Source organism: Leuresthes tenuis, unplaced genomic scaffold (assembly GCF_036924035.1).
Source record: "Leuresthes tenuis unplaced genomic scaffold, fLeuTen1.0.hap1 SCAF_5, whole genome shotgun sequence".
In the NCBI taxonomy this organism is placed as follows: domain Eukaryota; kingdom Metazoa; phylum Chordata; class Actinopteri; order Atheriniformes; family Atherinopsidae; genus Leuresthes; species Leuresthes tenuis.
This window is the reverse complement of record NW_027325359.1, coordinates 1990574-2014936: the sequence shown is the minus strand read 5'-3', so window position 1 is coordinate 2014936 and position 24363 is coordinate 1990574. Positions and strand designations below refer to the sequence as shown.

At 40.5% G+C, this 24363-nt stretch overlaps 1 protein-coding gene across 1 annotated transcript in view; it reads left to right on the top strand.

Moving 5' to 3' along the window:
* The window catches only part of tmtc2b (transmembrane O-mannosyltransferase targeting cadherins 2b), an 80486-nt gene that overhangs the window by 19975 nt on the left and 36148 nt on the right, over positions 1–24363 (top strand). Inside the window, exon 2 of the mRNA XM_072385409.1 lies at positions 15431–16007. Within this exon, the coding sequence (XP_072241510.1) occupies positions 15431–16007 (577 nt within the window). The remainder of the gene's footprint in view (positions 1–15430; positions 16008–24363) is intronic.

Below are 24363 nucleotides of genomic sequence, written 5' to 3'. Positions count from 1 at the left end.
GTACGTTGTTAGCTGCCATTCAGTCTAGTTCCATTTCTTGCATTTTCATTTTTCAAAGCACCTTTATGCAGACAAGACATATACTGGATGCTTACGTTGTTTCTTGACATCCTCACTGGGATAAAAGGAATAAGATGCCATCTGCCATTAACGCTGTCCTCATAAACATTATTTATGTTTAGCATGACAACAGCATGTCTATTGTTTTATGTTGAGCTCATTAAATGATGTGTGAGAATGCGTGGGCTCGGGATGGGTTGGGCTTAATTCCTCACCCTCCCTTCTCTTCCATTGCTGCCACTGAGGACTTTTAATGGAATCTGATTTGAAAGCTTGTGAATAATTCCCATGGGGATGTGTTTGTAGGTCATTGTGCCATTATGGTTGTTCCTGGTTTGTCTGAGACAGGGTACATGCATGTGTCTGAATGTCTGTCTGGATGAGTGTGGGTGGGGGGAGGGGGAGCTAGAAAGCCATCTCCTTGTCCCGTGAAGCATCGTAGCTTCTCCCTCCATACGTGCACTCAGTGTGAACTCACCCACCCCCTCAGACTTGACCGACAAATCCCCTCCTTTAGGCAACAGAGGGATTTTGGGAGAAAAAGTCTAATCTAATTGTGTGAATTTACTTATGCAAAGTGTTTGCCACACAAGCCCAAGCACAACGTTAGAATGAAGGAAAAAATATTTTAAGGAATTATTTCAGCTTCCAAAGCTGCACTTTCTATATTATGTATGCGTTTTTCACGGGGCAATGAAAGAAAGCGCTGCAGTTCCAATCTGAAATCCTTTGTTTTCTTTATTTGGGATACTTGAGAAGGAACACTGGGCTTGTAAGGGGCCACCTGCAATAACAAATTACTCCCAAGTGTGCAGGAAACATCCAAAAGCAGCACTCTGGATGATTTTGTCTTGATTTATTAGTATTCTGCATATGTCTGAGGGTTGTATGTAAAATATAGCAAGAGGTGTTGCAAGACGAAAAAATATACCTTTGAAGGGCTTTCCAGCCAATTATATTCAGTAGCACATACCAAAAATGACAGTTTGTTACTTGAACAAATACTTGGAGAGGAGCTCTCGCCTGAAAATAGCATTTCTGGCCAGCTCATTTCAAACATCTTTGATCTTGTCTTTAAGTTTATATATGGGCGTTTTGTCTTTATCTGGCAGCGAGTTGGGAGTGGAGTGATAGTGAGTGAAGGAGACTGAATAAAGGTGAACTTATCACCTCTTTTTAAGGCAAACAGTTTGGGTAGGAGAGTTCACCGTAGTTGGCTCTGCCTGGATTGTGTAAATGCTCTTGTCTTGATAGTGTCATCTTTCCCAGCTAATTCAGAGAGCCAGGAGAGAAATAAAGGAAGGGATTTTCTACAGTAAAGGTTAGCTTGTTGGAGTGACTGGAAACAAATGCAGAAAAAGCTCCTTGTCTAAACTCCCTGTATTGTTCTTCATCAGACATCTCCAGACATTTGAAAATGATTGTTCCCGCTCCATACCCGGCCTGATGATGAAAGATTGTTTGATATTTTGTTGGGTTATTTATCTTAGAGGGAAGAACTTTGATTCTGCACCACAGGAAGAACATGTGGGTAGTTTGTGTTGCTAAAAGTTGGGGAGTGTTTAACTTACTTGCAGACTAGATCCCAGATGCTGGATGTAGGTGGTCACACCCTCTACAGTATTGCACAACTTCTGCTTTCTACCTCCTTTTTTTTGGTCTTATTAGTTACTTAAACACTGTTTGTGTTTACATTTGATGAGTTGAACCCACAATGTGTAAAAATGTAGCTGCTGGGATATGATGTATATATATTTTTTTTCCAGATGCCTTTATGACTGTCTCATCAGCTTTCACCACCTTACATTTTACAGTAGGTTCACAATGTGAGCCAGATGCACTCTGTTCCTTGGAGGGAGGAGAGGAGTGGTCCAAAAAATACATGCAAGGACATGATGTATGACAGGTCAGAATTTAAGATTTTGATGATAAGAAAGCCACACCTTACCAAACATTTTGACAAGAAGCACTTTGTCAGACTTGTCCTCTTGAGAAAACTACATCGTGATTTTTCATGTCCATATTGAAGTCTTCAGTTTTAAAGACTTTTTTTCCTTTGTACTGTTAAAGTGAGACATTCAAAGTTTATGTTTTGCATTTAAAATCTGTCCATTTGGAGAGATTTGTTTCCAAGAGATTTCAAAATAAAATAAATTGTAATTAAATTGTGATTAATGATGATTCGATAGCTTCAATTAGAGTTAAAACTTTATCCAAATCTCTACGTGTAGACTTAGTTTTACAGGAATTCTTTTAGTACAACAGTCAGACTTGTTCTCTCGAGCTATATTTTTTCAACTTTTTTTTTTTAGCTCATCGTTATGATAATCAGATCCGGTTTAATTTCTGCAGCAGAAATGTTGAAGATGTTTGTGATGTTTGCTATTTTGAAGCTTAATCCCATTAAAAGCTCTTCAGAGGCTGCTGTGTCTAAAATGAACTCAGGAGTTACAGTATACACATGAAATTTGATGATCATTCTGTTATTACTGTACTTTTTTGTCCAACATTGTGTCACAAAATTGCCAAAAAAAACTTGTGCAATATCAATACAACTATATATCTTTAGTTGATTTTACAAGAAATTGTTGCTCTCACTTCTACCTACCTTGCCTTACTATTGGCTGACTTATGCACTGATATATCTGCAAATGATATTAGCTAAAGTATTGTATTGGCTGGGCTGATTTATTTGCTGTGAGTTGGCTGCTGTTTGAGAAAGGCTCAGACATGGTCCCTTTTGTCAACCTGCTGGACTCTTTCACAAGCTTGAGTTCCCCTTCTTTCTTAATGCTCCATAAGAAATGAAAGACCCTTTGGTGATTTGTTGATCTTACTTGGTGGGAATACATTGTTAGACTCGCTTGTTTATTTTGTCGCTATATGCAACCATGAGAGTAGTCTGGATTTTACAAAATGAAGCTTTGACAGCTGGATCACATTCATTACAACACTGAGAGGCACAACTCTGTCCAAGAACAAAAGGCACCCTCAGTGCTGTAATTTATTTTATCTTATCTGAGCTGAGTTCAAATGGCTCTCTGCATGGAAACAAGAGTACTTTTAGGCTTCTTGAGCACATCCAGGCCACTTCCAGGCATCTATCACACACACTGTAACAAGCCGCTGAGTGTTGCTTGAAGTGTGGATGTTTATTTGCTATTCTTGCTCAGCGCTGACAGATAGGAAGTGACAGTTGTGAAAAATGGCCCATTGGACATCCAGAACAGGAACTGTTGTGTCTTATGAGTGCAATCACCCTCCTGCTGCTCTCTGAATCGCGGTTTCATCTGCTGTTTGCAGCAGATAATGCAGCTCTAAAGCCTCTTGTGTAAGAGACCTGGTCAACAAAGGCGGGGCAGGAGGAGATGAAGAATGACGCAAGTGTCTATTTGTTCTTCCTTCCATCCCCCCCCTGGTTTTCTGATCCTGAACACTTGAGAGGTCAGCTGCTTTGCTCTCCTGGCCCTTATTCCTTAAGGAAAGGTTTCCTGAGAAAAGACATTGCCTGTTCACTTCCCGCTTTTGGTGGCTGACCTGGAAACAGCGCAGATAGCAGCTGACGCAGACAGAGGCTGTATATAAGGCACTGAAGTGTCGGAACTGCCTCTCTGATGAAGGACATGGCTCCATCTGTTTCCTCCTCCTGAGGGCTGCAGCGTTCACAGTCAGATGTGATGAAGACAAATGAATAAACAGCGGGATGAGTCATGTCTTTGTTTTCATGTTATGACAAGTGTTTCTGCTTGAACACATTATGGTGGAAATATTGACATATCTGTATAATACCTTTAAGGATGACTGTGTCAGGCAAAGAATAGACTCGAATGGAAGACATTTCTGTCACTGACATTTCTGTCTGTTATTGTTGACCGATTCATCTCAGTGGGTTAAACTTTCTATCATGTCAGTTAAAAATGCTTTGCATAACTTTTTGTCCTCTTCAGGAAGCCATTTGCTTCTGAGGTGGGTCCTCTTTTTCTTTCAGCTGGTCATCCACGTCCTCACTCAAACCCATCCATCTCGTTTCTCTGGCTCTGTCTTCTTGTGTTTCGTCCCCCTGCACCTGTCAAATCTATTGTCCTCTGTAAACCCAGGCAGGCATGCTGCCGTGACCTTTTCAATGACCATCTCCCAACAAGGAGGACGCCTTTGTTGCTTGAGCTTTTCTTACCAGGTTTTGGAGCAATCAGTAAGTAGGCATCCGTCTTCCCATTTAGGGAGGCGTGGTTCCTGCTGCTTGCTGGATGTGATTATGGACCACACATGGTCATACTCCAGTAGCTCACCAAGACCTGGAGCTTTGCTTCGTGGGCAAAGGCCCGAGAGTCCTCGACTCTGCCTCCTTCAACTGGCCAATAAAGAGCTCCTCTAAGCCTTTTGTTGTGCCCTTTCACTTTGCTTTAGCTCTGCGGAGCCCTTTGTCCTGCTATCTGGGGGCCCAGTGCCTCTGCGTCCACTCCCTCAGCTTTGTTCACTCCGTCTACAATATGCCACCAACAAGTATTCCAGAAATGAAATGAATGCAGGTCTTTCTGTTCCTCTGAATGTACCAAAGTAAAGCATAGAGAAAAGAGGTTTTTAGTTTCATGTTTATCTTAAGATTCTGCTGATGATTTGGGCAGTTTATTGAGCTGAGCTGATGATGGGGATTATTCATTAGGAACCATTCAGTAAATGAAACTCTAGTTTACAAGGATTGTTACCATTTTTCCTGAGATATTTACAGAATAGCAGTATATTAGCCGTTTAAAACTGCATGTACGCTTGCATTTGAGACAGCTCAACAGTCTGAACAGTCCTTAGCAGTTGGTATTCCTCCCTAACAAACCACATGAGGCCCAGCGAGTGCGTTTTTGATCAAACCTGTAGACACATATATCACAGCTGAGTGAATTGGATAGCCAAAAAACAGGCGTCGGCCTATGTCTAGGTTTTACACTGAAAAAATTAATGTGGCCTTATGTCTCTCTCTATCTTACTTGCAACCATAAATCTTTATGTGCAAGGCTTATTAAGTTTCCTTTTTTTCTTTTTATCTTTAGAGTGGAGCTTTTTTTGAAGTTTGACACACATGTCAGGGAGGTTTCTTTCCTCTTTCATCATGTTGGAGGCCTCACTAATACAGAAAACTTCTGTCAAGCCTGCGGTAATGGTACCACCCTGTCACTTTATTAAGAAGAGGCCTACCGGATGTTAATGCCAGTTAATGAAATCCCTTATATTATCTACATATCGCCAACATTTTATTGTAAGCATTTTTTTTCTCTGGTTTCCCAAATGAAAATGGTACTGATTTTGTATTATATAGTTGTTTGTGCTGGTCTGCTTAAGTAATAGGAACATCAGACCTCTGCACCACATGGTCCTTTGTTGTTATGCAGCTAACTAAGAATACAGTACCGAGGAACATCAAAGACTACCCACTACCTCTTGGGTAGCCTAGACAGAGGCTTTGGGGAGAAAAAAGAAACTAATTTCACTCATTCAGGTCACTATGCTGCCTGTAGTATTTGACACAGTTTTAATGAAGTCCAAAAACTTTGAGAAGTGTTTGTGGATTTTGAAACCCTCCATCGGTACAGACTGGTTGGATTTCTCATCATGTCTTTGTGATCCATGTCATATTTCCAAACCACTATATTGACGGTTGCTGCCAATCTTCTGCAACACCAGATTTGTGCTTTTCCAAACTTTAAGAACTCGTTTTCTTCCAAACTGTAAGAGCTTCTCTGATTTCCACAGTGAAACACAGACTTTTAAACAGGCTTTTGCTACTTTAAAGTATTTATTTGTACAATAATAGATAAAAAAAACATCCTGCTATGTTGCCTCCTCAGCTCATTAATGTCGACACATCTGTTTCACTCTTTCCACACATGGCTCTCAGGTAAATGCTGAAATTGAGAAACCCTCCTTATTAAGTCACATGTTGTCATTTACATAAGCCACTTAGGAAAAAGAAAACACGCAGCTGTCTGTTTAACAATCAGACCATCCCAGAGGACAGAGTTTCTATAGATTACTGTGGTGTGGTACCTGCTCTCAAAAAGTGAGACTAAGCCAGACACATTGATTTCTTCTCCCTTTGTCCAATTGATTCTGTTTGGTTCATTCTACAGTCATTTGAAGCTAATGATACAGTCTCATCAAGACTAGCAGTTACTTTGATATTTTAGTTTCTTGAACCGTAAAAGTTAGCATTTCGTAAGCTCAGATTGTCTTTATTAAGCAATTGGTTGTAGAAAATCCAATAGTGCTGACTGTTGCAGTAAAATGCTGCATCTTAGTCTGGAATTCAATTCAGCCCGACAATGGGAACAGAAGAAAATTGCCTCTGAATGTTATTGATTCAGAAAAAAGATTCTCTTTGGGGAAAGTCTTTTGTGGTGCGGTGACGAGATTGGCAATACAATACAGAGCAAACACAAGGAAGACACTGGAGGAAACATTACTGTTAATAGGAAGATGTTTCATTTTTGCCATGTCAAGGCTCCAAGATCTGTACCATTAGATACATGTATGTCAAATATGCAACTGTAAAGTGCTTGCTTTGCTCATCTTAGAATATTTTTGAGTCTTTTTTCCAGAATTAGTAAAAATCTATGAGGTTTGTTGTGATGTTTAACGTTTTAAGTCATTTGAATTTAGTACACTGAAAGTTTCAGCTGTATTTAACTTTTGCATTTGACTGAAATGCAGGAAAACTCCTATGAAAAAGGAGTGACAAAAACAGGCATTGCTGAATATCTTCAGTAATGATTTGAACATATGGAGTCAACTTGTCTCAGACCAGTGTTTACTTGTGTTGATTTATGAATCTGAGAGATTCTACACTTTTTAAATGGAAAACTGAATGAGGAAATCTGTAAATAGTACAGGCCCTGGTTAAGGAGGCAATGCGGTTTCTGTGATTTGGTGGCTGTAAAATTTCAAATGCGTAAATGAGATCCTTTGCAAAAATGCAAATTGACACCATGTGGAAGACAAAGCATTTAAAAACACGTAAGAGACTATTTGTTTTCCTCTTGGACATGTTTATAGGTTTACGAGGCATTGCAGTCTCACGCAATGGCAAGCAGCGCTGGAGATATTTAGGTTCCTTTTGTATTAATAGAAGACCTCAGGCTACTGAGGTTTAACTTTGTCTTTTTCCCTCTTATGTTAATCTTTTTTCACAGTTCATTCTCACATTTGAAAATACAGTTAGTATTTCATCTCCTTTTGCAACATATGAGCATCAACTACTAGCAGCCTATTTTTCTTTCTTTCTTTCTTTCTTTCTTATTTGTGTTTCCCCTCTAAGTAAAATTGAATACCAGGTTACTGCTGCACCTTATATTAATTTCCTCCCTCTATACCATTTCACATTGGCCCTGATTATCTGAGTGCAAGCAAAAGTTAATGAGGTAGCAATATCAGGTCTTAGAGAGTTCTGTGTGGAAGCCTGTAGGAACACCAAAGCCTTGTCCCTACACATTAACACTGACAACCTCCACACACTCACATGGCTGTCGATAGGGGCTCTCAATCTCTACAAGTAGGCTGCATGTGACTTCAATTAGGGTTTGGAACTGGGTTCTTAAAACAGGAGTTTAAAGGCTAGGTTGACAGTGTGAGAACACTGGTCTGTTGTGATTCTATGTAATGAAATCAGTCAGAGCTGCATCTTCAAACTTTCTATGTTAATTTAATGACTGTGTGTGTATTAGGGTGTCTTAATCGCAAAATAAACTGTCATGCCCCGTACAAGTCATTGCCTTGTGGGTAAGCATATGTGTGAGGACAGTCACAGTATGTCACTCTCTTTCTCCTGGTCTCTTTCTGAAGGCCTTTAACTCTCATATTTGTTTCAGTTTGTTTGTACAAGGCTATTAGAAACTAACCTCTAATGTATCTGCAGGCACATGAGTATCTTGAGTCTGCTATCACTAAGGCAGCATCTTCATATTTAAACAGTCATAGCTGCAAGGAGAATGAGACAAGACACAGCTGTTTCAAATGCTTAAGCAATGTTAGGGGCACTAAAGATGTCTTCCTCTTTCTGCTCCGCTGGCATTCTCAAAGGCCCTTCCTGCATTTCAGCCCCACTGCAATAAACATCAGGGAGCAGTGGCTTCTGCAGTGATGCCCCGTGACTCAGGCTCATCGTTCAGGGCTGTTGTGCCTCGTAAACCCTTTCCATTGAAAAAAGGTCAGGTCGAAGGACGGCAAAATGCAGGATAGATGAGCCATTTGCTCACGTGTTACTTCTATGCACAGACTTATTACCTCTGGCTTGCAGCGGATTTTTCCATCCCACTCTGCTGCTTCATCCATCTGGTATCGGTCTTGTTGAACCGTTCCATGGGTCAACACCCTCCGAACCCAAAGCAGAATGTTTAAAGGGCCCAGTGGTAGACCAGGCCGGATGGGTCTTAATGAAACACAAACACAAGCCCAGGAAGAGTAGCCTCCCCATCATTGATCTTCCTCTCCATGTGAAAGAGAAGCACTCTGAACACGAGAGGAGGAACGAATCAAACAAATTTATTACCATGTGGCCAAAAAAGGTCAGCCCATGACAAAAGCCTCCTGTTGTGAGGAGGAGTGCTGTGGAGTGGCCCCCTCCAAGAAGAGCCTGCGTGACTAGCTGAGCATTAGACATGGGTCAGGCTCGGAGGAAACATGAAGGTAGAACCAGTTTGAGAACAAAAACCTTCTTTATTCTTGTCACTGTTACATTTACTAAATGAAAACGAGTTAGGTCAAATTTTCCAATTTATTGTTAAATTGGCTAAAAATGTCATTCTTAAATTTGCAAACCATTATGTGATCACTGATAAGAATTTGAACAACATATAGACGCTCGGACACTCAGGGTCATCATCAAGTGGTTAATTGCATTTTCTGGCAGTCTGGTTGGCAGCTCCTAATTTTGGAGTCGGAATATCTTCCTTTTATCTGAATTTTCAAATGGTTATTTAGTGTCAGGCATCACTAAATCATTTGTTCTTATATATACACACACATTTCGTTGTATCCTGGTGTGCAAAAGTGTTTTCTATTCTATTCTATATAGATGGATATAGATTTAGAAGCATTTTTTTTTCGTTTTAGACACAAAAGATAAAAGACCTGGTGCTGGAGAACGGAAGAAAGTGAGGGACATGTCTCAGAATGAAGCCTTGGGTCACCCTATTTACTGTCTTGCCACCACCCCACTCATGCCGACAGATTTATCGGATACAATAATCTGAATCTATATTCCTTTGCTCTGCTCCATTATGCACAGCCTGGCTCTGTGATTGGCTCTTACACTAATATCAACTATAGAATGCCCACAAAACTAAACGATTGACATTGAAATATGACGTTTAGGCCATGGTGTTAGTTCATTTCTTTTTGTTAGTAACCCAGGCATTGCACAGTGATTGAGGATGAATTTAACGTTTGAATGAGAACAGTATTTTATCCTAATGTTTCCTTGCTTTCAAAGTGTTGTTTATAGGCAGTTAATAGCAGATAGTAAAGCATCTTAAACAGGACAGTGGCACTCCAGGCCCCAGCTGGATATCAGAGCAGATTGAGGTTCATACACACCCCTGGCAACTTTACCCCATGGGATTCAGAGCTGTTTTCCAACTGTGCCAGTCTGATTAGTTGGATGGAAGTGTGGCTCACTGGTTGGTTGGCTCTGGTGATCAGCATTCAGGTCACACCCTACTGTGCCCATCTTGTACGGCACAAAGGGCTGATCAGGGATGCTAGGCAGCAGGCAGGGGTATTCACCAAGCTCTCTGCAACACTGGACAAGCCTGCCTCGCTCCAGACTGAGTGTCTCAGTGTCCTCGTGTTTGCTTGTCTGCTGCGCCATGAAATGGAGCAAGGATGTATGATTGTGTCAGTGGAGCAATGCAAATACACTCCTTGGGGGGAAGACCTTGAGAGTACTTATGGGTGAGTTGGACATGGTTTTGCATGTTTTTAAGTGCATGCGTGCGTCTTTGTGTGTGTTTCAAACTTTTCCCAATTTAATCAAATCTTGCACCAATGCGTAAAATTAGAAATAGGGAGAAAGTAGCAGAAAATTAATTTAACGGTGTCAGGAAGCATAAAGGTAGATATTACAAAAATAGAAATGAACACTGCAAAACATATCGTGAAATAATTGATTGGATAAGAATCAGCTCTTATTTCTCTGATGCTTAACCTTTACTTTGACTCAGTACATAGCCACTATCTCATTGATCCTACTGTCTTGGCCTCCATGAGTTACAGTGGCCACAGATGACCAAGCAGCACATTTCCCTCTTCATTTGATCCAGATTTTGTGAAAACGTTACTGAGCAGCACTTTGCAGTTGAACAACAACTCAAGTTTTCCCAATCTATGTTAGCTTTTTTCAGCTGGAGCTAGAATATATCAGTTTATTATGGTCCTCCCTGAACACACTTAAACACTTTTTTCTTTCAAATTTCATCATTTAAACTGAATAAGACTTAAATATATCCTATTCAAGACTTGAAAAGTAAATGCCTTATAAAACACGTTCCTTAAAGTTCCCTGGAGCTGTTTCCTCGAGAACGTTTACTATCCGCTCACTAATCGCATGTGTCATATGGAAGAAAGAAGGCATTCATTGTCGACAAAAGGGATTTTCTGGAGGCCTCAGTGGTGCGCTGGCTACAGGAACTACCCCCAGCAGCTTTCTGTGTTTGTCCTCCCCAGCTGTCCTACTCTTTCATCCAAAACATATCAAAACATTCAGTGACATTTCGAGGTGAGAGTTATTGATTGCACTTTAGCTTGAAAATGCAGAAATTAGTTTTGAAACGTAGCCAAAACACGTGCACCTTTAATTTTCCCTGCCTGAATTATTCTTAACAGTTTAACACCTGACGTTTGTAATAGTGCCTCCAAAAACTAACACTTGATTTTTCACTCATCACACATCAGACATGGGTCAGTATTTCTGAGACTGTATAGGAAAATGAGTGAGCAGAACCACACAAAATGTGACATGAAATAGCTTTCATTTCATAATGAACACACGATGAACAATGCATACTCTTCGGCATATGACAGTGGAGGTATTCCATTAATGACGTGCTAGCATGTCCATGGGAAGAAACATTAGACAAAGAACTTTCCGGAAACACTGAGTGGGCTGTCCCAGTGTCTCTGTAGGCAGTCTAAAAATACCACTGTGCTTCTTTGGGATATTGAATCTGGCTGATGACATATAGTTGGCAGACCTTCTGTCACTTTCCCCAAACTCCTACTCGACTTGATTTTTCTTCTCACATGCTGTCACAAATGGAAATCTTTATATGGCTTGTGTTTTAAAGGCCTGACTTTCTCTTCATTGTTTCAGTGTCAAGACTGTAAGCAGGTTATCTGTGTAGCATCCATCAAGCATTTAGTCTGTGCTTTCACAGCTTTCATCTCAGCTGGTACTCAGTTAGTCATTGTTGTGTCTGACATTCATGTAAATATTGAAAAATATCACCTTTAATTCTATATTGGACTCAATTGGCTTGTGGGCAGATGATAGCCTGTTTCAGCTGACCATTTTTACAAAACCTTTGATTGACTCTGCAGCATCTGAAAGGAAATGTCATAGTAAATGCCTGTCAGAGAATACTCCTACACTCCTACATTATCTTGTTGACAGTGCTACAGCTTTGATGTGCACAACAGGTGGCAATGCTGAAAAAGAGGGTGATCTGTCAGAGGAGGCTTACTCCTTGGTTTAATCTGAAGCTGCATGTTTTAAAGCAGACTTCAAGAAAGCTTAAAAGGAAATGGCGTTCCACTAAATCAGAAGAATTTTACTAAGTCTGGAAAGATGTAGTGCATTTTTTATGAACTGGCATCATATGAATATAATCCTAATAAATTTGGCTCTTTTGCTTTAAATTAGAATATAATGAATTAGATTGAATTGGATTCTAATTGGATTCAAATTAATTGGATTCTAATTTGATTTAATCAGTTTGTTCTCTGTTTAAGGTCCCTTGAGATGACACATGTTGTGAACTGGCACTATATAGATCAACTGAATTAAAATGAATAGTTGAGTTTATGATCAGGTTCTACTGCACGACACAGTGAGAATACTTTTGTCATATTTTAAGCATTCTCTCAAACCTTTAGATTAATTCTTTTCTTGATAAACTCTACATACAGATCACTTCTCGAATGCCCCTCCGTTTCCTCCTGATATTTACAGCCATGCAAATCGTCTGTTACTTAAAACAAAACCTATGCTTCACCTTCATGTGATACATTTTTGAACAGATGCCCCACAGCATGATCACGTTTTTTTATGTAATTTTCCTCCAGTCTTTGAAGGATAATTGAGTCTGGTCACACAGCTTCATTTCCCTCGTAGCTTCATCTCAAATTCACTGAATTGTTGTGAAGGAAAATCCTGATGACATGTCCTTGGTTTTCAATCTCCTTTCTAATATCCATCCTCATCTCCCACACGCTCTGCCTGCTTGGTCTCTTCACTGAATCGATCTTAAATTTTAGATAGCCCCTTTACATAGGATTCTGTGGTCATTGGATCTGGCTATTTAGCTTCATCGTATTGCTGAATTCTCTCTGTAGGGGAAAGTTCTCCATTGTTAAAGTGGTTAGCTCTCAAATGATTATTTCTCACCTTCAATGTCATGTTAATTCCAGGAATATTTGATGGAAATGGTTGTGAATAGATTATTATTCTTGGTTGTTTTTTTTCCATCAAGAACAGAAAACCTCATCCTTCCTCAGTATATATCAGTAAACCAACCTTTACTTAAATAATCTAAGCCTTGGATAACACAAATCCAAAACTCTCAACAGGAATAAAACTCCTGTTTCCGACTTCACCGTCTGTGTCAGTCCTCAATGTGACAAGCAGACGAGAAGTGACAGATTGGGGTTCATGAATGAAATCCAGAATGTCATGGAGAGTTTCACCCAGAAGTAGATTGTCATGAAAGAGTAATATGAGGTAGAAGAGTTTTCAGGGGCTTCTCTTGTTAGTGGCCACACGATCCCCTCATTCCTCTGTGAGTTGGTGTACAGGCTGGCGGTTGAGGGAGGAATGTGCTCCCGGCTGGAAAAGGCTCGCAGTGCACAGAGAGGTCCTCCCTGCTGCCAGCTCCACTGAGAAACTGGGCCCAGCCTGCAGCAGAAACTCGATCTTACTCTCCAGCTGGGCCTTTTACTGGTAGAAGAGTATGGTCTGATGATGATGATGAACACACACAGAGGATTAATGATTTGCCGAAGGCTGACGCGAGCAACCGTGGCTTCTTGGATTATAATGCAAATGTTTTCATTCAGCTTTGGGTGTATCTCATTCATTCAGCCCGAGTAGTTGTTGCAGAATCTGTTAAGAAGTTGCATCCTCTGTTTTTATGCATTCCTCAGATTCTGGCTTGCTGATCACAGCATGTCAGGTGCTCACTTTCATCCGAGACATATCGGACAATCTGAGGAGTAAAAAACATGCATGGCAGCTCCTGGAGCCAAGGCTGAAAATGAAGCAGGCTTTTGAATGCCTCACACTGGTTTGTGTCTGACCTTTGCTGCCAGAAAATTTTGGTGTGGTTTTGTGGCAGTCTATAATGTATCTGGCCTCAATGGCTCCAACAACTGCAATGGAAAAAGAGTGCACTTGTTTCTAAAATGGCTTTTAGGTGTCGTTGAACCATGATGCCTCTTATGTGAGCATCTCATGTTGGAATGAATATTTCTCTTGACAAATAGGCTGAGGATATAAAAAATGAAAAATAAAAAATCTGAGTCATGAAGTGCAGAGTTGGGCTACTGCCGGTGGAAGGTTCAAGCCTCCATCAGTCTGGCTAGAAGAGGCAGAGAAACCCAATCACTTGTGTGCTGACATCCAAGGTATTTCTATTATATCCCTGCTGATTATTTGTGTTTCCTTTCCAGCATCCTGAGGCCTGGATGGTATTTACAGCATTTCCCTTAGATCCATCATAAGAAGGACTATTCAAACTCACCCCTTTCTCAGAAGGGATTCATTTTGTGATTGGATAAACGCTGCAATCCCCACTGCACCACACCAAACTTCCCACGAGCTTTATTGTGCTGGGAGGTGGCAGTCGTTCAGCAGTCCTTTGCCAAGATAAAGTGTTACGCTTAAGAGCCAAAAAGCAACTGAGGAAGCGGTGCATTACTCTTAAGTTAACTGTGCTTCAGTTCACCTTTCCTGTTTCAAAATTTATCTTTTATCACAGATGATTAAAAAAAGCTTTTTGTTCTGTTCTGAATGAGAATTCACCCCCACCACTGCCTTCTCTCCTCCCATCTCGCTTTGAGCTAATTATGTGTGTAAATTGTGACTGCTGTGAGGACACATTACAACCTGGTGCACATGGTTTGTTATCACTTGTCATGTATCATTTATCACGCTTGCAATTACAGCAACTCTTCTCTGCTTTTGGACTCACCCTTCTCTCTTGGGGGGCTCATTAAGCAAATCATCAACACCAACATCTCAGAGACAAGCAGGAGAGGCCTGTTGCTCTGTCAGGGACCTTGTAGTGGAACAGAAGAGATAGAGAAAGCAGTTAGCATTTACAAGGCCTCCCGGAGAGAAAAATGGGTCGTCCTCCCACCCTCCCTCCTTGACCCCTGCTGGCTGTCCCGCCACACACTGACACACACGCAGCTTGTGGTTGATGTAGCAACATTAGGTTAGGGCAAACTGGTTCATCCCTGACAAAGGGGAAGTCAAATTGTTCTCTTATTTAATTTCTTTGCCTGAATAGAGAAGCTCAAACGACAAATTTGGCGTATTAAATTGCCCTTAAAGATGGACACGTCTCTCGCTTTTGCACCCCGGCTCCTTTTCCTGTGCAGTTAGTGTCTGAGCTGATTTATTGAATGTCACTATAGGCTAACTTTTCTTTAGACTGCATTTTGCCAGCAGCTTCCCCCTGCATGCATGTATTTGTGGCTGAGGGTGTGGCGCTCTGGTCTAATTTTCAAGTACACAGCTGTGAGAGCTGTGGCTGTGGTGGCTAATCTGCCCGGAGCTTGAAGCTCACCCTCTTATTTTCTGTATGTGAATGCCATATGACCAGACTCAGGCTGAAACTGTGAGCAAATGCAAAGTGTCATTTCATAACAACCTACATTTTCTGCTGTTGAAGAAAAGCAGGACATCATCCTCAGGGAATGTGTTGTCAATAGGCACACTGTGTACTAAAAACTGTTTTCAAAACTTTTATCGAATGCAGCAGAAGAGTGAAGTAGTGTGGGATGAACTGAGTTTAAAGACATACCAGCATTATTCATAGTCTATTAATCTTTTCATCTTCAGTAGCCTATAAACATATTTTTCTAACCTTTTTTTTTCTCTTTACAGCCGTGCAATCAAGACCAATCAGGACCTGCTTCCAGAGACCCCTTGGACAAACATCTTTTATGATGACTTCTGGGGCACTCTACTCACACACAGTGGCAGCCATAAGTCTTACCGGCCCCTCTGCACCCTCTCCTTCCGCCTTAACCATGCTGTGGGTGGGCTGGAGCCTTGGGGGTACCACCTGGTTAATGTGGCCCTCCACGGCGCTGTGACCGTCCTGTTTACCTCTTTGGCTCGTCTGCTGCTCGGGGGAGGACTGTGGAGCCTGGTGGCTGGCCTGCTCTTTGCTTCTCACCCGATTCACACCGAGGCTGTGGCAGGCATTGTCGGACGGGCTGATGAAGGTGCTGCCCTGTTCTTCTTGCTGTCCTTGCTGTGTTACATACATCACTGTAGGCTACGTGGGCATGCAGGGTCCTTCCGGCTTGCAGCATGGTTCCTGGGTAGCTTGGGCTGTGCTGCCTGCAGCATGCTGTGGAAGGAGCTGGGAGTGACCGTCCTGGCTGTGTCGGCGCTGTATGACATCTGCGTTTTCCACAAGCTTAAACTGCGCCAGATCATCATGCTCCTCTACAAGGTAAACTGTCAGTCAATTGGGAGGTTTATATATACATATTGCATAAGGTGTTTGCCTGTCAGAGCATGTTTTGTTCACTTATCACCATCATTTAAATTGAAAAACATCTCCCTGGAATGAACAGCTGTTGTTTCCAGCAGATAAAACACAGAATGAGAAAGAAAAGAAAAGAGAAATGAACACACAAAATCAAATATCCTACTGTAATGATGTTTTACAGGCATGCTACAGCCAAAATTTATCTTTGGATTGGTAATCTGCAGTGAATATCGTTTTGAGTGTAATTTGAGATGCAATGAAAGCCTGATCATACATCTTGTATTTTTAACAGCCTCCAGCTTTTAGGATTATTTGTAACAAAGCTTCTTGCAGAAAATGTAACCCTTCAGGTGAAAAACGACTTGCACAAGTTTGGTCACCCAGTTGCAAATTATGTCGGTGTGAATAATTAAGTGTGCAGAAGCTGAGCTGTAAATTTCAAAACTCTACATATGCTTATAGCCAGTAGCAACTGGCGTTCAAAGGCTACAACAAGAGAGCAATGTGTTTTTATGTAGCTGTTTCTTCACTATCATAATTAGGAAATGGCAAAACCATAATTTAGGTTCTGAAGATGAAGAAATATTTCAGAAGCAGCAGCTCATGTGATTCCTGGAAAGACAAATCAAAACCTCTGTAAAAACAGCAAGAACTGTGGTGATGATGTACTGTCTACTGTGCAGCAACACCTGCACAAATATTACTGTCACGGAAAAGTCATCAGAAGAAAACTTAAGCAACAGTGGAACCTATGGACTGATGACATGAAATGAAAAATGAAAGATTCATGCTTGGACACACAAAGATGGAGAATTTCATGAAAAAGACCGTCTCTGTAACTGTTAAACATTGGTGTGGGCTGATCTTTTTGGGAGCTTGTAGTGCAGCCTGTGAAGTTCAAGGCAGTCGTAGAAGCAAACATAACATCTTCTGTAAAAAAGCTGGAAATTAAAGAAAAGAAAACACCCAAAGATATACAACAGATCACCTCAAGAGGAGCCGGCTTAAGATTTTGCCATGGCCCTCACAGGGTGTTGGTTTGAAGTAGAAAAAAAGCGGCTGTGATTACAGTAAGTGGTGGCCTTTAACCCTTTGTCATCCACAAATCTCGACCCATCATAACAAATCCTGCAAAATGTATGCATCAACGTAGCAAAAGAAATCCAAATCATCAAATGAGATGGGTTGCAAAAAAAAAAGAAATGTTACAGCAAGGAGGGGAAAAAGAAGAGAGGCAGAACCAGAGAGTTTAATTTAAGAGGAAATCTATCATGTCCTTTTTACCCTCCATGCAGTCCTCTCATGATTTAAGCTTTATCTGACTCCTTCTGTCCTTTGGAGTATGGCCCATCCATTGCTGCTGGAAGACAAGCCTCCTAATGGCTTGTCAGGCATGGCTACACTATAAGGAAAATGAGCCAAAGGGTCGAAGGAAATGATGGCTCAAAGCTGACAGTTTTTCTACTCTTTGATTGAAAGCCCACACACCCTGCTGATCCAATTGTCTTTGGAAAAACGGACTGTAGTCTGGTTAGAGTCCTGGCTCAAAGTAAGCTACATGTATTCTTTAATGGTTCGCCATTGCGGTTTACTCAATTGGCAAAAATCTCCTGTGGCAGATGTGTTCCACTACTGCACAGCACACCCAGTGTAGCATTCAGATTCTTTATACGTTTCATACATAAACTCCTGCATGAATTCATTACATAAAATGATGAAAATATGTAGACAGGAAAAACATATACAAACAAAAATTAAGATAATTGTCAAACTCTTTTGATTAATTGATTAACAACAAGATTAAAAAGGCTCTTTCTTCTTAAACGTATTTACAGTTGAAGTTAACATGTTGAGTGGCAGACTGCAGTTACTGGAGCAGTTAAAGTGAAACTGCTGCAGCTGTTTGCATAGAAGCGGATGCTCTTTACTAAGTCTCAGAGTGATAAGCCATTTGAAGTCTTTTGAGTCTATAGGATAGCATGAACCATTTTGATATTCTCTGGAGGTTTCATTTGAACACATTTGTTGCAACAAAAGTGCAAAAGTCAAGGACAAAGCACGAATCAAGCTCTTTTTAGTAGAAAGTGTATTTCTGAGGCAGAAACATCATGTTTGAAACACTTGTTTTTTGGGTTTTTTTCAGTGCACGTCACTCTAGACATCAACTCCAGACCGTTCACCTTTGTCACTGATGAAGGGAATTCAAAGAAATAATCCAAACCTGTTCAGCCTGTGTATATTCATCATCAAAATACAGTTAGGCTTTTGCAAAAGATGACTGGTTCAGTAGTCAGTTTCCTTAACTCATGCACTAATTTGGATGTGAATGCAGTCAAATTAGAGCAGAGTTTACACCTTTATGAACTGCAGTATGTTCTGGTAAACAGCTGAAATTACAAAGATTACGTCACAAACGGACATGTCTTTGTCTAAGACAAGTCTCAGAATGCAAAACAAGCACTTGTGGAGGTTGAAATTCTCCCGACACTTCTGTTTAAAGCAATTTCATCTGTGCTCAACAGCTGTAGCAAAAACATATCTTAGCTTTAAAGTCATTGAAAAGGTAGACAGTTGATTGATCTGTTCCCATCAAGGCGTAGAAAAAGCTTTTGCTCAACAGTTTTAAAAAGACGAACAATGGGGCTCACTTTCAGTGGATTGTGTTGGATTGATGAGACAAATAAAGCCCCATTTGCAAAACAACTAGCTGCTGTGGGAGAAGATTATAAAACAGCACATTTTTCTGGAATCACGTCTGCCATGCATGCCTTTATTTCATAACATGCAACTTTAGCTGACAGCTGTCATTATCGCAGCGTGTCATTTAGACACACCACACACAACATAAAAGCCAGCACAGAGAGAGGATTTATCATCACTTCAATCATGCTAACTTGGGAGGTTTCTGTCTTTGGGGATTTGTCTGTCTGTGAATGGAAGAGTGCTTTGTGATTATCTGCATGTATGAGGTTTGTGACTCAATCTGTTACCCTAATGGCAAACAGTCCAGTGCTGCAGCATATACACTACATTTATTCCTCTGTCTCTGTGGGACAAGTCAGTTTGAGTAATGGTATGCAAAAGGGAGTTGTTCCTCGGGGCAAATTGAGCCTTCAGCAACCCTTGCATTGAATTGCATACAGTGATGGAAATGATCACAATGAAAATAAATAAATTTCTCCCTTTAAATTTTCTGTCAGGTGCTGAATACTTGGCCACTAACTCTGCCAAAACAGCATTTAATACTGTTCTGTGATTAAAAAAGGAAAGCAAGGCAGCAGTCACCTGGCCCTAGCTTTTTCCATGTTTAAAAGCATAAAATCCATCTTTTAGCTGGAATAAAGAGGCCAGCTTGTTGCCTGACTGACAATGAGGCTGTAATGAGGCAGCAGTATGTTTTATCACTCAGCTCTCCACTCAGCTCGAGTCATTTGACATTTAACACTGGAAATGGGCCTGCTTATCTGATTGTGGCACACAGTCAATTACAGGAGGGTTTTATATCCTCTGGAAATCTCCCTTTGTGTCATTATGGCTTCTGTGTGCTGGCAGTTGAGACTGAGAGCTGAGTCTAAGTCCATTGTTTTATAACTCATCCATCAAGATCTTGACTGCAGGCTCTGCATGCAAATCAGATGAGTTAATGCATGGGTATTGACTGACACTTCATGTGTTAAAATTTGCATAACAGAACATGGAACAGGAGAAACTTTTGTTACTTTTGAAATTATAAATACCAGGTTTTCTTTTAGGATTGTTCATAAATCAAGAAAAAAAGAAATAGGGATATATTTTTATAGAAGACCAGACCATACTGTGCATTTAAATAGACAATTTTTTGTATTGTGTCTCTTTTTATCGAAGTAATACCCATTTTAGATTCTGAATACTAAGTATTTGACATACTGGACAAATGCAGGATTACTTTAGAACGCAGGAACTTCTCAGCATTAAAGAAAATGACAGAAACAATAGCGCTCGGTAACTGAATAAACACATGTTGCTGTAGTTGTGAATCAGAATTCTTGGCTATGCAGGGGAAAGTTTTTATAAAGAAATCTTATGGGACCTTTATATGCTCAAGCAGCCTCTTTTTAAAACCAAACACTTTGCATTTAGTTGTAGTTAGAATTTTTTATGGCCTTCAATATCCTACATCTCATCCAGCAACATGAATCCCCTCCCTCCTTTTCTCTCTACAGTCATTATTCCGTATGTTTAGTGTTGAATCCACCAGCACCTACAGTGTTGATAAGTGGTGCCAGAACAAGCCTTCAGTTTACATTGTGCTCTAATTAGTTCTTTCTGAAGCATGTGCTGTCTTGCAAATCAAAAAAAAAAGTCATTAAGTTGTTTACTCAAGCTGACCTTTGCAGCACTGATATTCTCCAGTTGCTTTGAGCCTGATTAAAGCCTTTATAGCCATGTGTTGCCATGCGTTGAAGCAAAGTGTTGATAGAATTCAAATGTAACATAGCTGGCAGTGGTGCATGTGTGGCATAACCACAATTTATGTGGAAAAAAACTTTTTACGAGATCGTTTCCTGCACAGCATTAGTTAATAGGCTCATTTTCAATGAGAGATACTGAAACACAATTAGAGTAATTTAGTTGAGGATGGAATGCTATTTAATATGATCTGATGGTGTTTACTCCATAGTATAGTGCTGTAAGCCATTTGCACTTAGGGCTTGGTGCTCTTTCCTTGTTTATTTACCATTAAAATAAATGCTGAAGTAAGATTAAGATTGGCCTGAACACAAGCTCCATAAAAGGAGAAATTGTACCTTTTTAGCCACATAATTCTGTGTAAATATCTTCACTGCATCCCCACTCAGGGACCGCCTCACATTTCTTTATTTTGTGGCACCCACTGCTTCTTTGTTTGAAATAAGTGAGTGAAATGTGGCCAAGGAGCGATGCTGCACTCCTTCAAGGCTCCTAGAAAGGGGACATATTTGTAAGGTTGTTTTTCACATTCTAGAGAATACAGTCCCCTGCATCAGTCCCCGAAGGGCTGACACTTGTTACACGACTGTAGTGGGAACAATCCTTTGAAATCAGATGCTTTGAAACTGCACTCTGGATCAAGAAGATTTATCTCAGTGGTGTCATGTCAGTGCCTTACATCCGTCAGTACACGAGTTCTCAAATACATCCTCAGAGAAACTCAAGACATTCCTCTGCAATCACTTTTGTTCTCCTCCAACATCTGACGGTGCAACTGGAAAATGATTTCCAAATCTGGGACGAGACCCAGCTGGCCCTTAGTGAATGTCAAGCTTACGCACTTTATCTTTTCTCACCTCCTGTTTTCTGTTCACACTTCTCCTGTTAGTGCAAGGTCACTGCTCAAGGCATGTGCGTATGTGTCTGGAGGGTGACGGAGCTGAGGGTTTACGTGGGCTGAGAGCTCAGGTGTTGCGGAGTTGGTGAGGCCAGCAAGGCTTGACCTCAAGAATGTCAGCTATGGAGTTGATGCAAATGGCAGATGTGAGTTGGAGGGTCCTTTCCAACCTATGTACATGTACAGTGAATGTTTACACACCATGGTGTGTGAGCTATAGACCCTCACATAAAATGTGACATCCATACCTCCCCTTGCTGTGTATTAGATGAAGTAAAGGGGAACCCAGCCCGTTTCGTACATTCTTACCTGGGGCTCCACAGATGCTCACCATGCTCTAATGGTTCCTGTCACTGTGTGATAGATTGAGGCTGGTGGGCTCAGCTTGTGCCCCCTGCCCTCACCCACCTGCTTCTCACATGGGGATACAGACCACTGCTTCTGTTGTAGATGGGGAAATGCATAGAAGCCTGCATCAAGTAAACATATTCATAGAAACACCGTAAAGTCATACAATACAATCTTACTGCATCTACCAAAGACAAAGAGATAAAATGCTTAAGCATAAGTTTGCTTCAGAAGTATGCAATATTATTAACATACTTTAGCTCGTGATGTAGTAAAGCACACTATCAAGACCCTATATATGCACTCAGAGGTAAGAGGAGTGATCTGATATGATCACACGGAGTATGTAGTCCACTGTATTGAATTTCAGGCAGAGGGGTCTTAATCACACCCAACCATGACATTATAAACCTCTTCAAAAATTAAGGCAATAATGAGGTAATTTAAATTTAATCATAATTTATCAAGTTATTATAATTGGTTTGAATTGGACTTTAACTTTGAAGTACGTTGAGATGACATTTGTTGTCATCTGGCATTATGTAAATAAAACTGACTGACTTAAATTGAATTGACTAGCGTCTAATGAACAGCAGGTGGTGATTGCTATGCCTGTTAGTTTGTATGAAAGTTTATGGTCTTCATTAGTTTGAAATCTTATTTGGTATATTTCTATAATTTTGTGAATTACAGTGCAATCTATGAGTTTTTGAGAAATTCAAGAGTGAAGTAGGTAATGTTGTAATTGTTAATTATTTATAATATCCATGGCTCAGGTATATCTTGACTTCTATTTAAAAAAACAAAACAAAAAAAACAGATGTTGACGGCTAGAACACTAAACTTGTGTCTTATCATCTAAATCATAAATTCAACAACAAGGGTTGATGTCTTGATGGCTACATAAATCTATTCTTTGCAGTCGATTAGGTAGATGAGCTTGAGAAGTACCTTTTCTGGAGCCATGTTCAGTTCTTCTAACCTTAAGCTAAAAAGCATACTTCTTACTTTAAATATCAAACTCTTTCTTTCAGATTTAGCTTGAAAGCAACTATGAATTTGTATAGTTCCCCCTAGCACTCCACACAGATGACTGAGAAGGTTTTTCTGGGCCTGAATGTCTGAGCTCTGGAGTAAAATGGTGCGAGTGCAGCCATAATGATAGAAAGTGACTTGGGCTGGGTTCGCTTCAGCATACCATTCATCAGACGTAAGTGAAGCTGACAGGCATGTTTCCAAGTAAGAGCCAGTCCCCTGGCCTTGACCTGCCTTCCCAGTGAAGATGGAAACCAAGAGAAGGAATGAAAAAACCCGAAAATGAAGCCTTGGTATAAAGGATTATGTGAAATACTGCATTAAGCTTGAAAAATCGCCACAGTGTCCCTTGTTTTTCTCTGCATTGAAAATGTTTTTTTTCTTTTTATAGCAGCATGTCTGTGAATCGATAGCAGCGTTATGTAAGACTTTAGTTCTGGAGAGAAATGTTCCACAGCACCAATGTCCTACAGTATGTTTTTAGTGCAAGCATGGCTTCCTTTAACGGAGATGTTTATACATTTGCCGGTTAGTCTGTTTTCCTTAAATCATTCAGCTTTCATGGGTGAGAATTTATTCATCCAGAAGTGTTGCAGATGATAACAGAGTCACAGTTTAGCAAACTTCAACACAATTGAACTGCATTAACTGAGATTTGAAGCTACCATATCAGTAGAAAAGGGAAATCTTTGTATGGATATTTGTGTAATTTCTAAATCTCATCTTCTCAAGCTTTTTTTTCCTTTTCTGAATTGTCTTGTTTTGCCATACTCTTGTGAAACTGTTGCTTACAATATGCTTAGTTTTCAGAGATATTACGAGTTAATGCTTTTCATTACCATTTTACAGTTAAAAAAAGATTTGTAGCACAGTAAGTACCTACTCTAAAGCTCAATCTGATACCCAGTAAACAATGAACTGCCATGAATAAAACCATTCACATGCTTAATTGGCAGCTAGCCACTGTCCACACACTAAAAAAAGAGAATCAAATGAAAGAATTGAAAATCATTTCTGCTGCTACATCTGTTCAGATATTCTTGCAGACAGAGAATAGTCCAATCTGTTAACTAAACAGGGCCCATCAGAACCACCCTGTGCATGCTGGTACAACAGGAAACACCCCTGCATTTTAGTTTTTTTGTGAGAAGTCGTATCATCAGCGTGGGCGTTCCCAGCATAGAAGAAAATAAGTGAAGAGAAACAGCACATTTGCTAAAAGGGATGAGGCAAAAATGTGTAAAAAGGGTGATGTAGAGGGGTATTATTGGAGGGGGCAGCCAAGGGACACGGAGATAAAGAGAGTCTGCTGTAAATATTCTCAGGAGGTAGCTTCTGTGTGAAGAGCTTCTGTCAGATGGTCTGTTGCACCTCATGGGCCGCAAGCAACTGAATGCTCTACTTTCAGTAGCGCAATCAAGCAGTAGACCCATATATCAAATTGTTGTATATTTGACGATGGCAATCAGTTGTGGAGGTTCTTCTATAGGGGCACAAATTGCCTAGCTCTATTGATTTAATGTGTCCGTTCTGCTGAGAACGTGATTTTGTTCATTATGTTTGTGTGTTAGTTTGTTGCTTATTTGT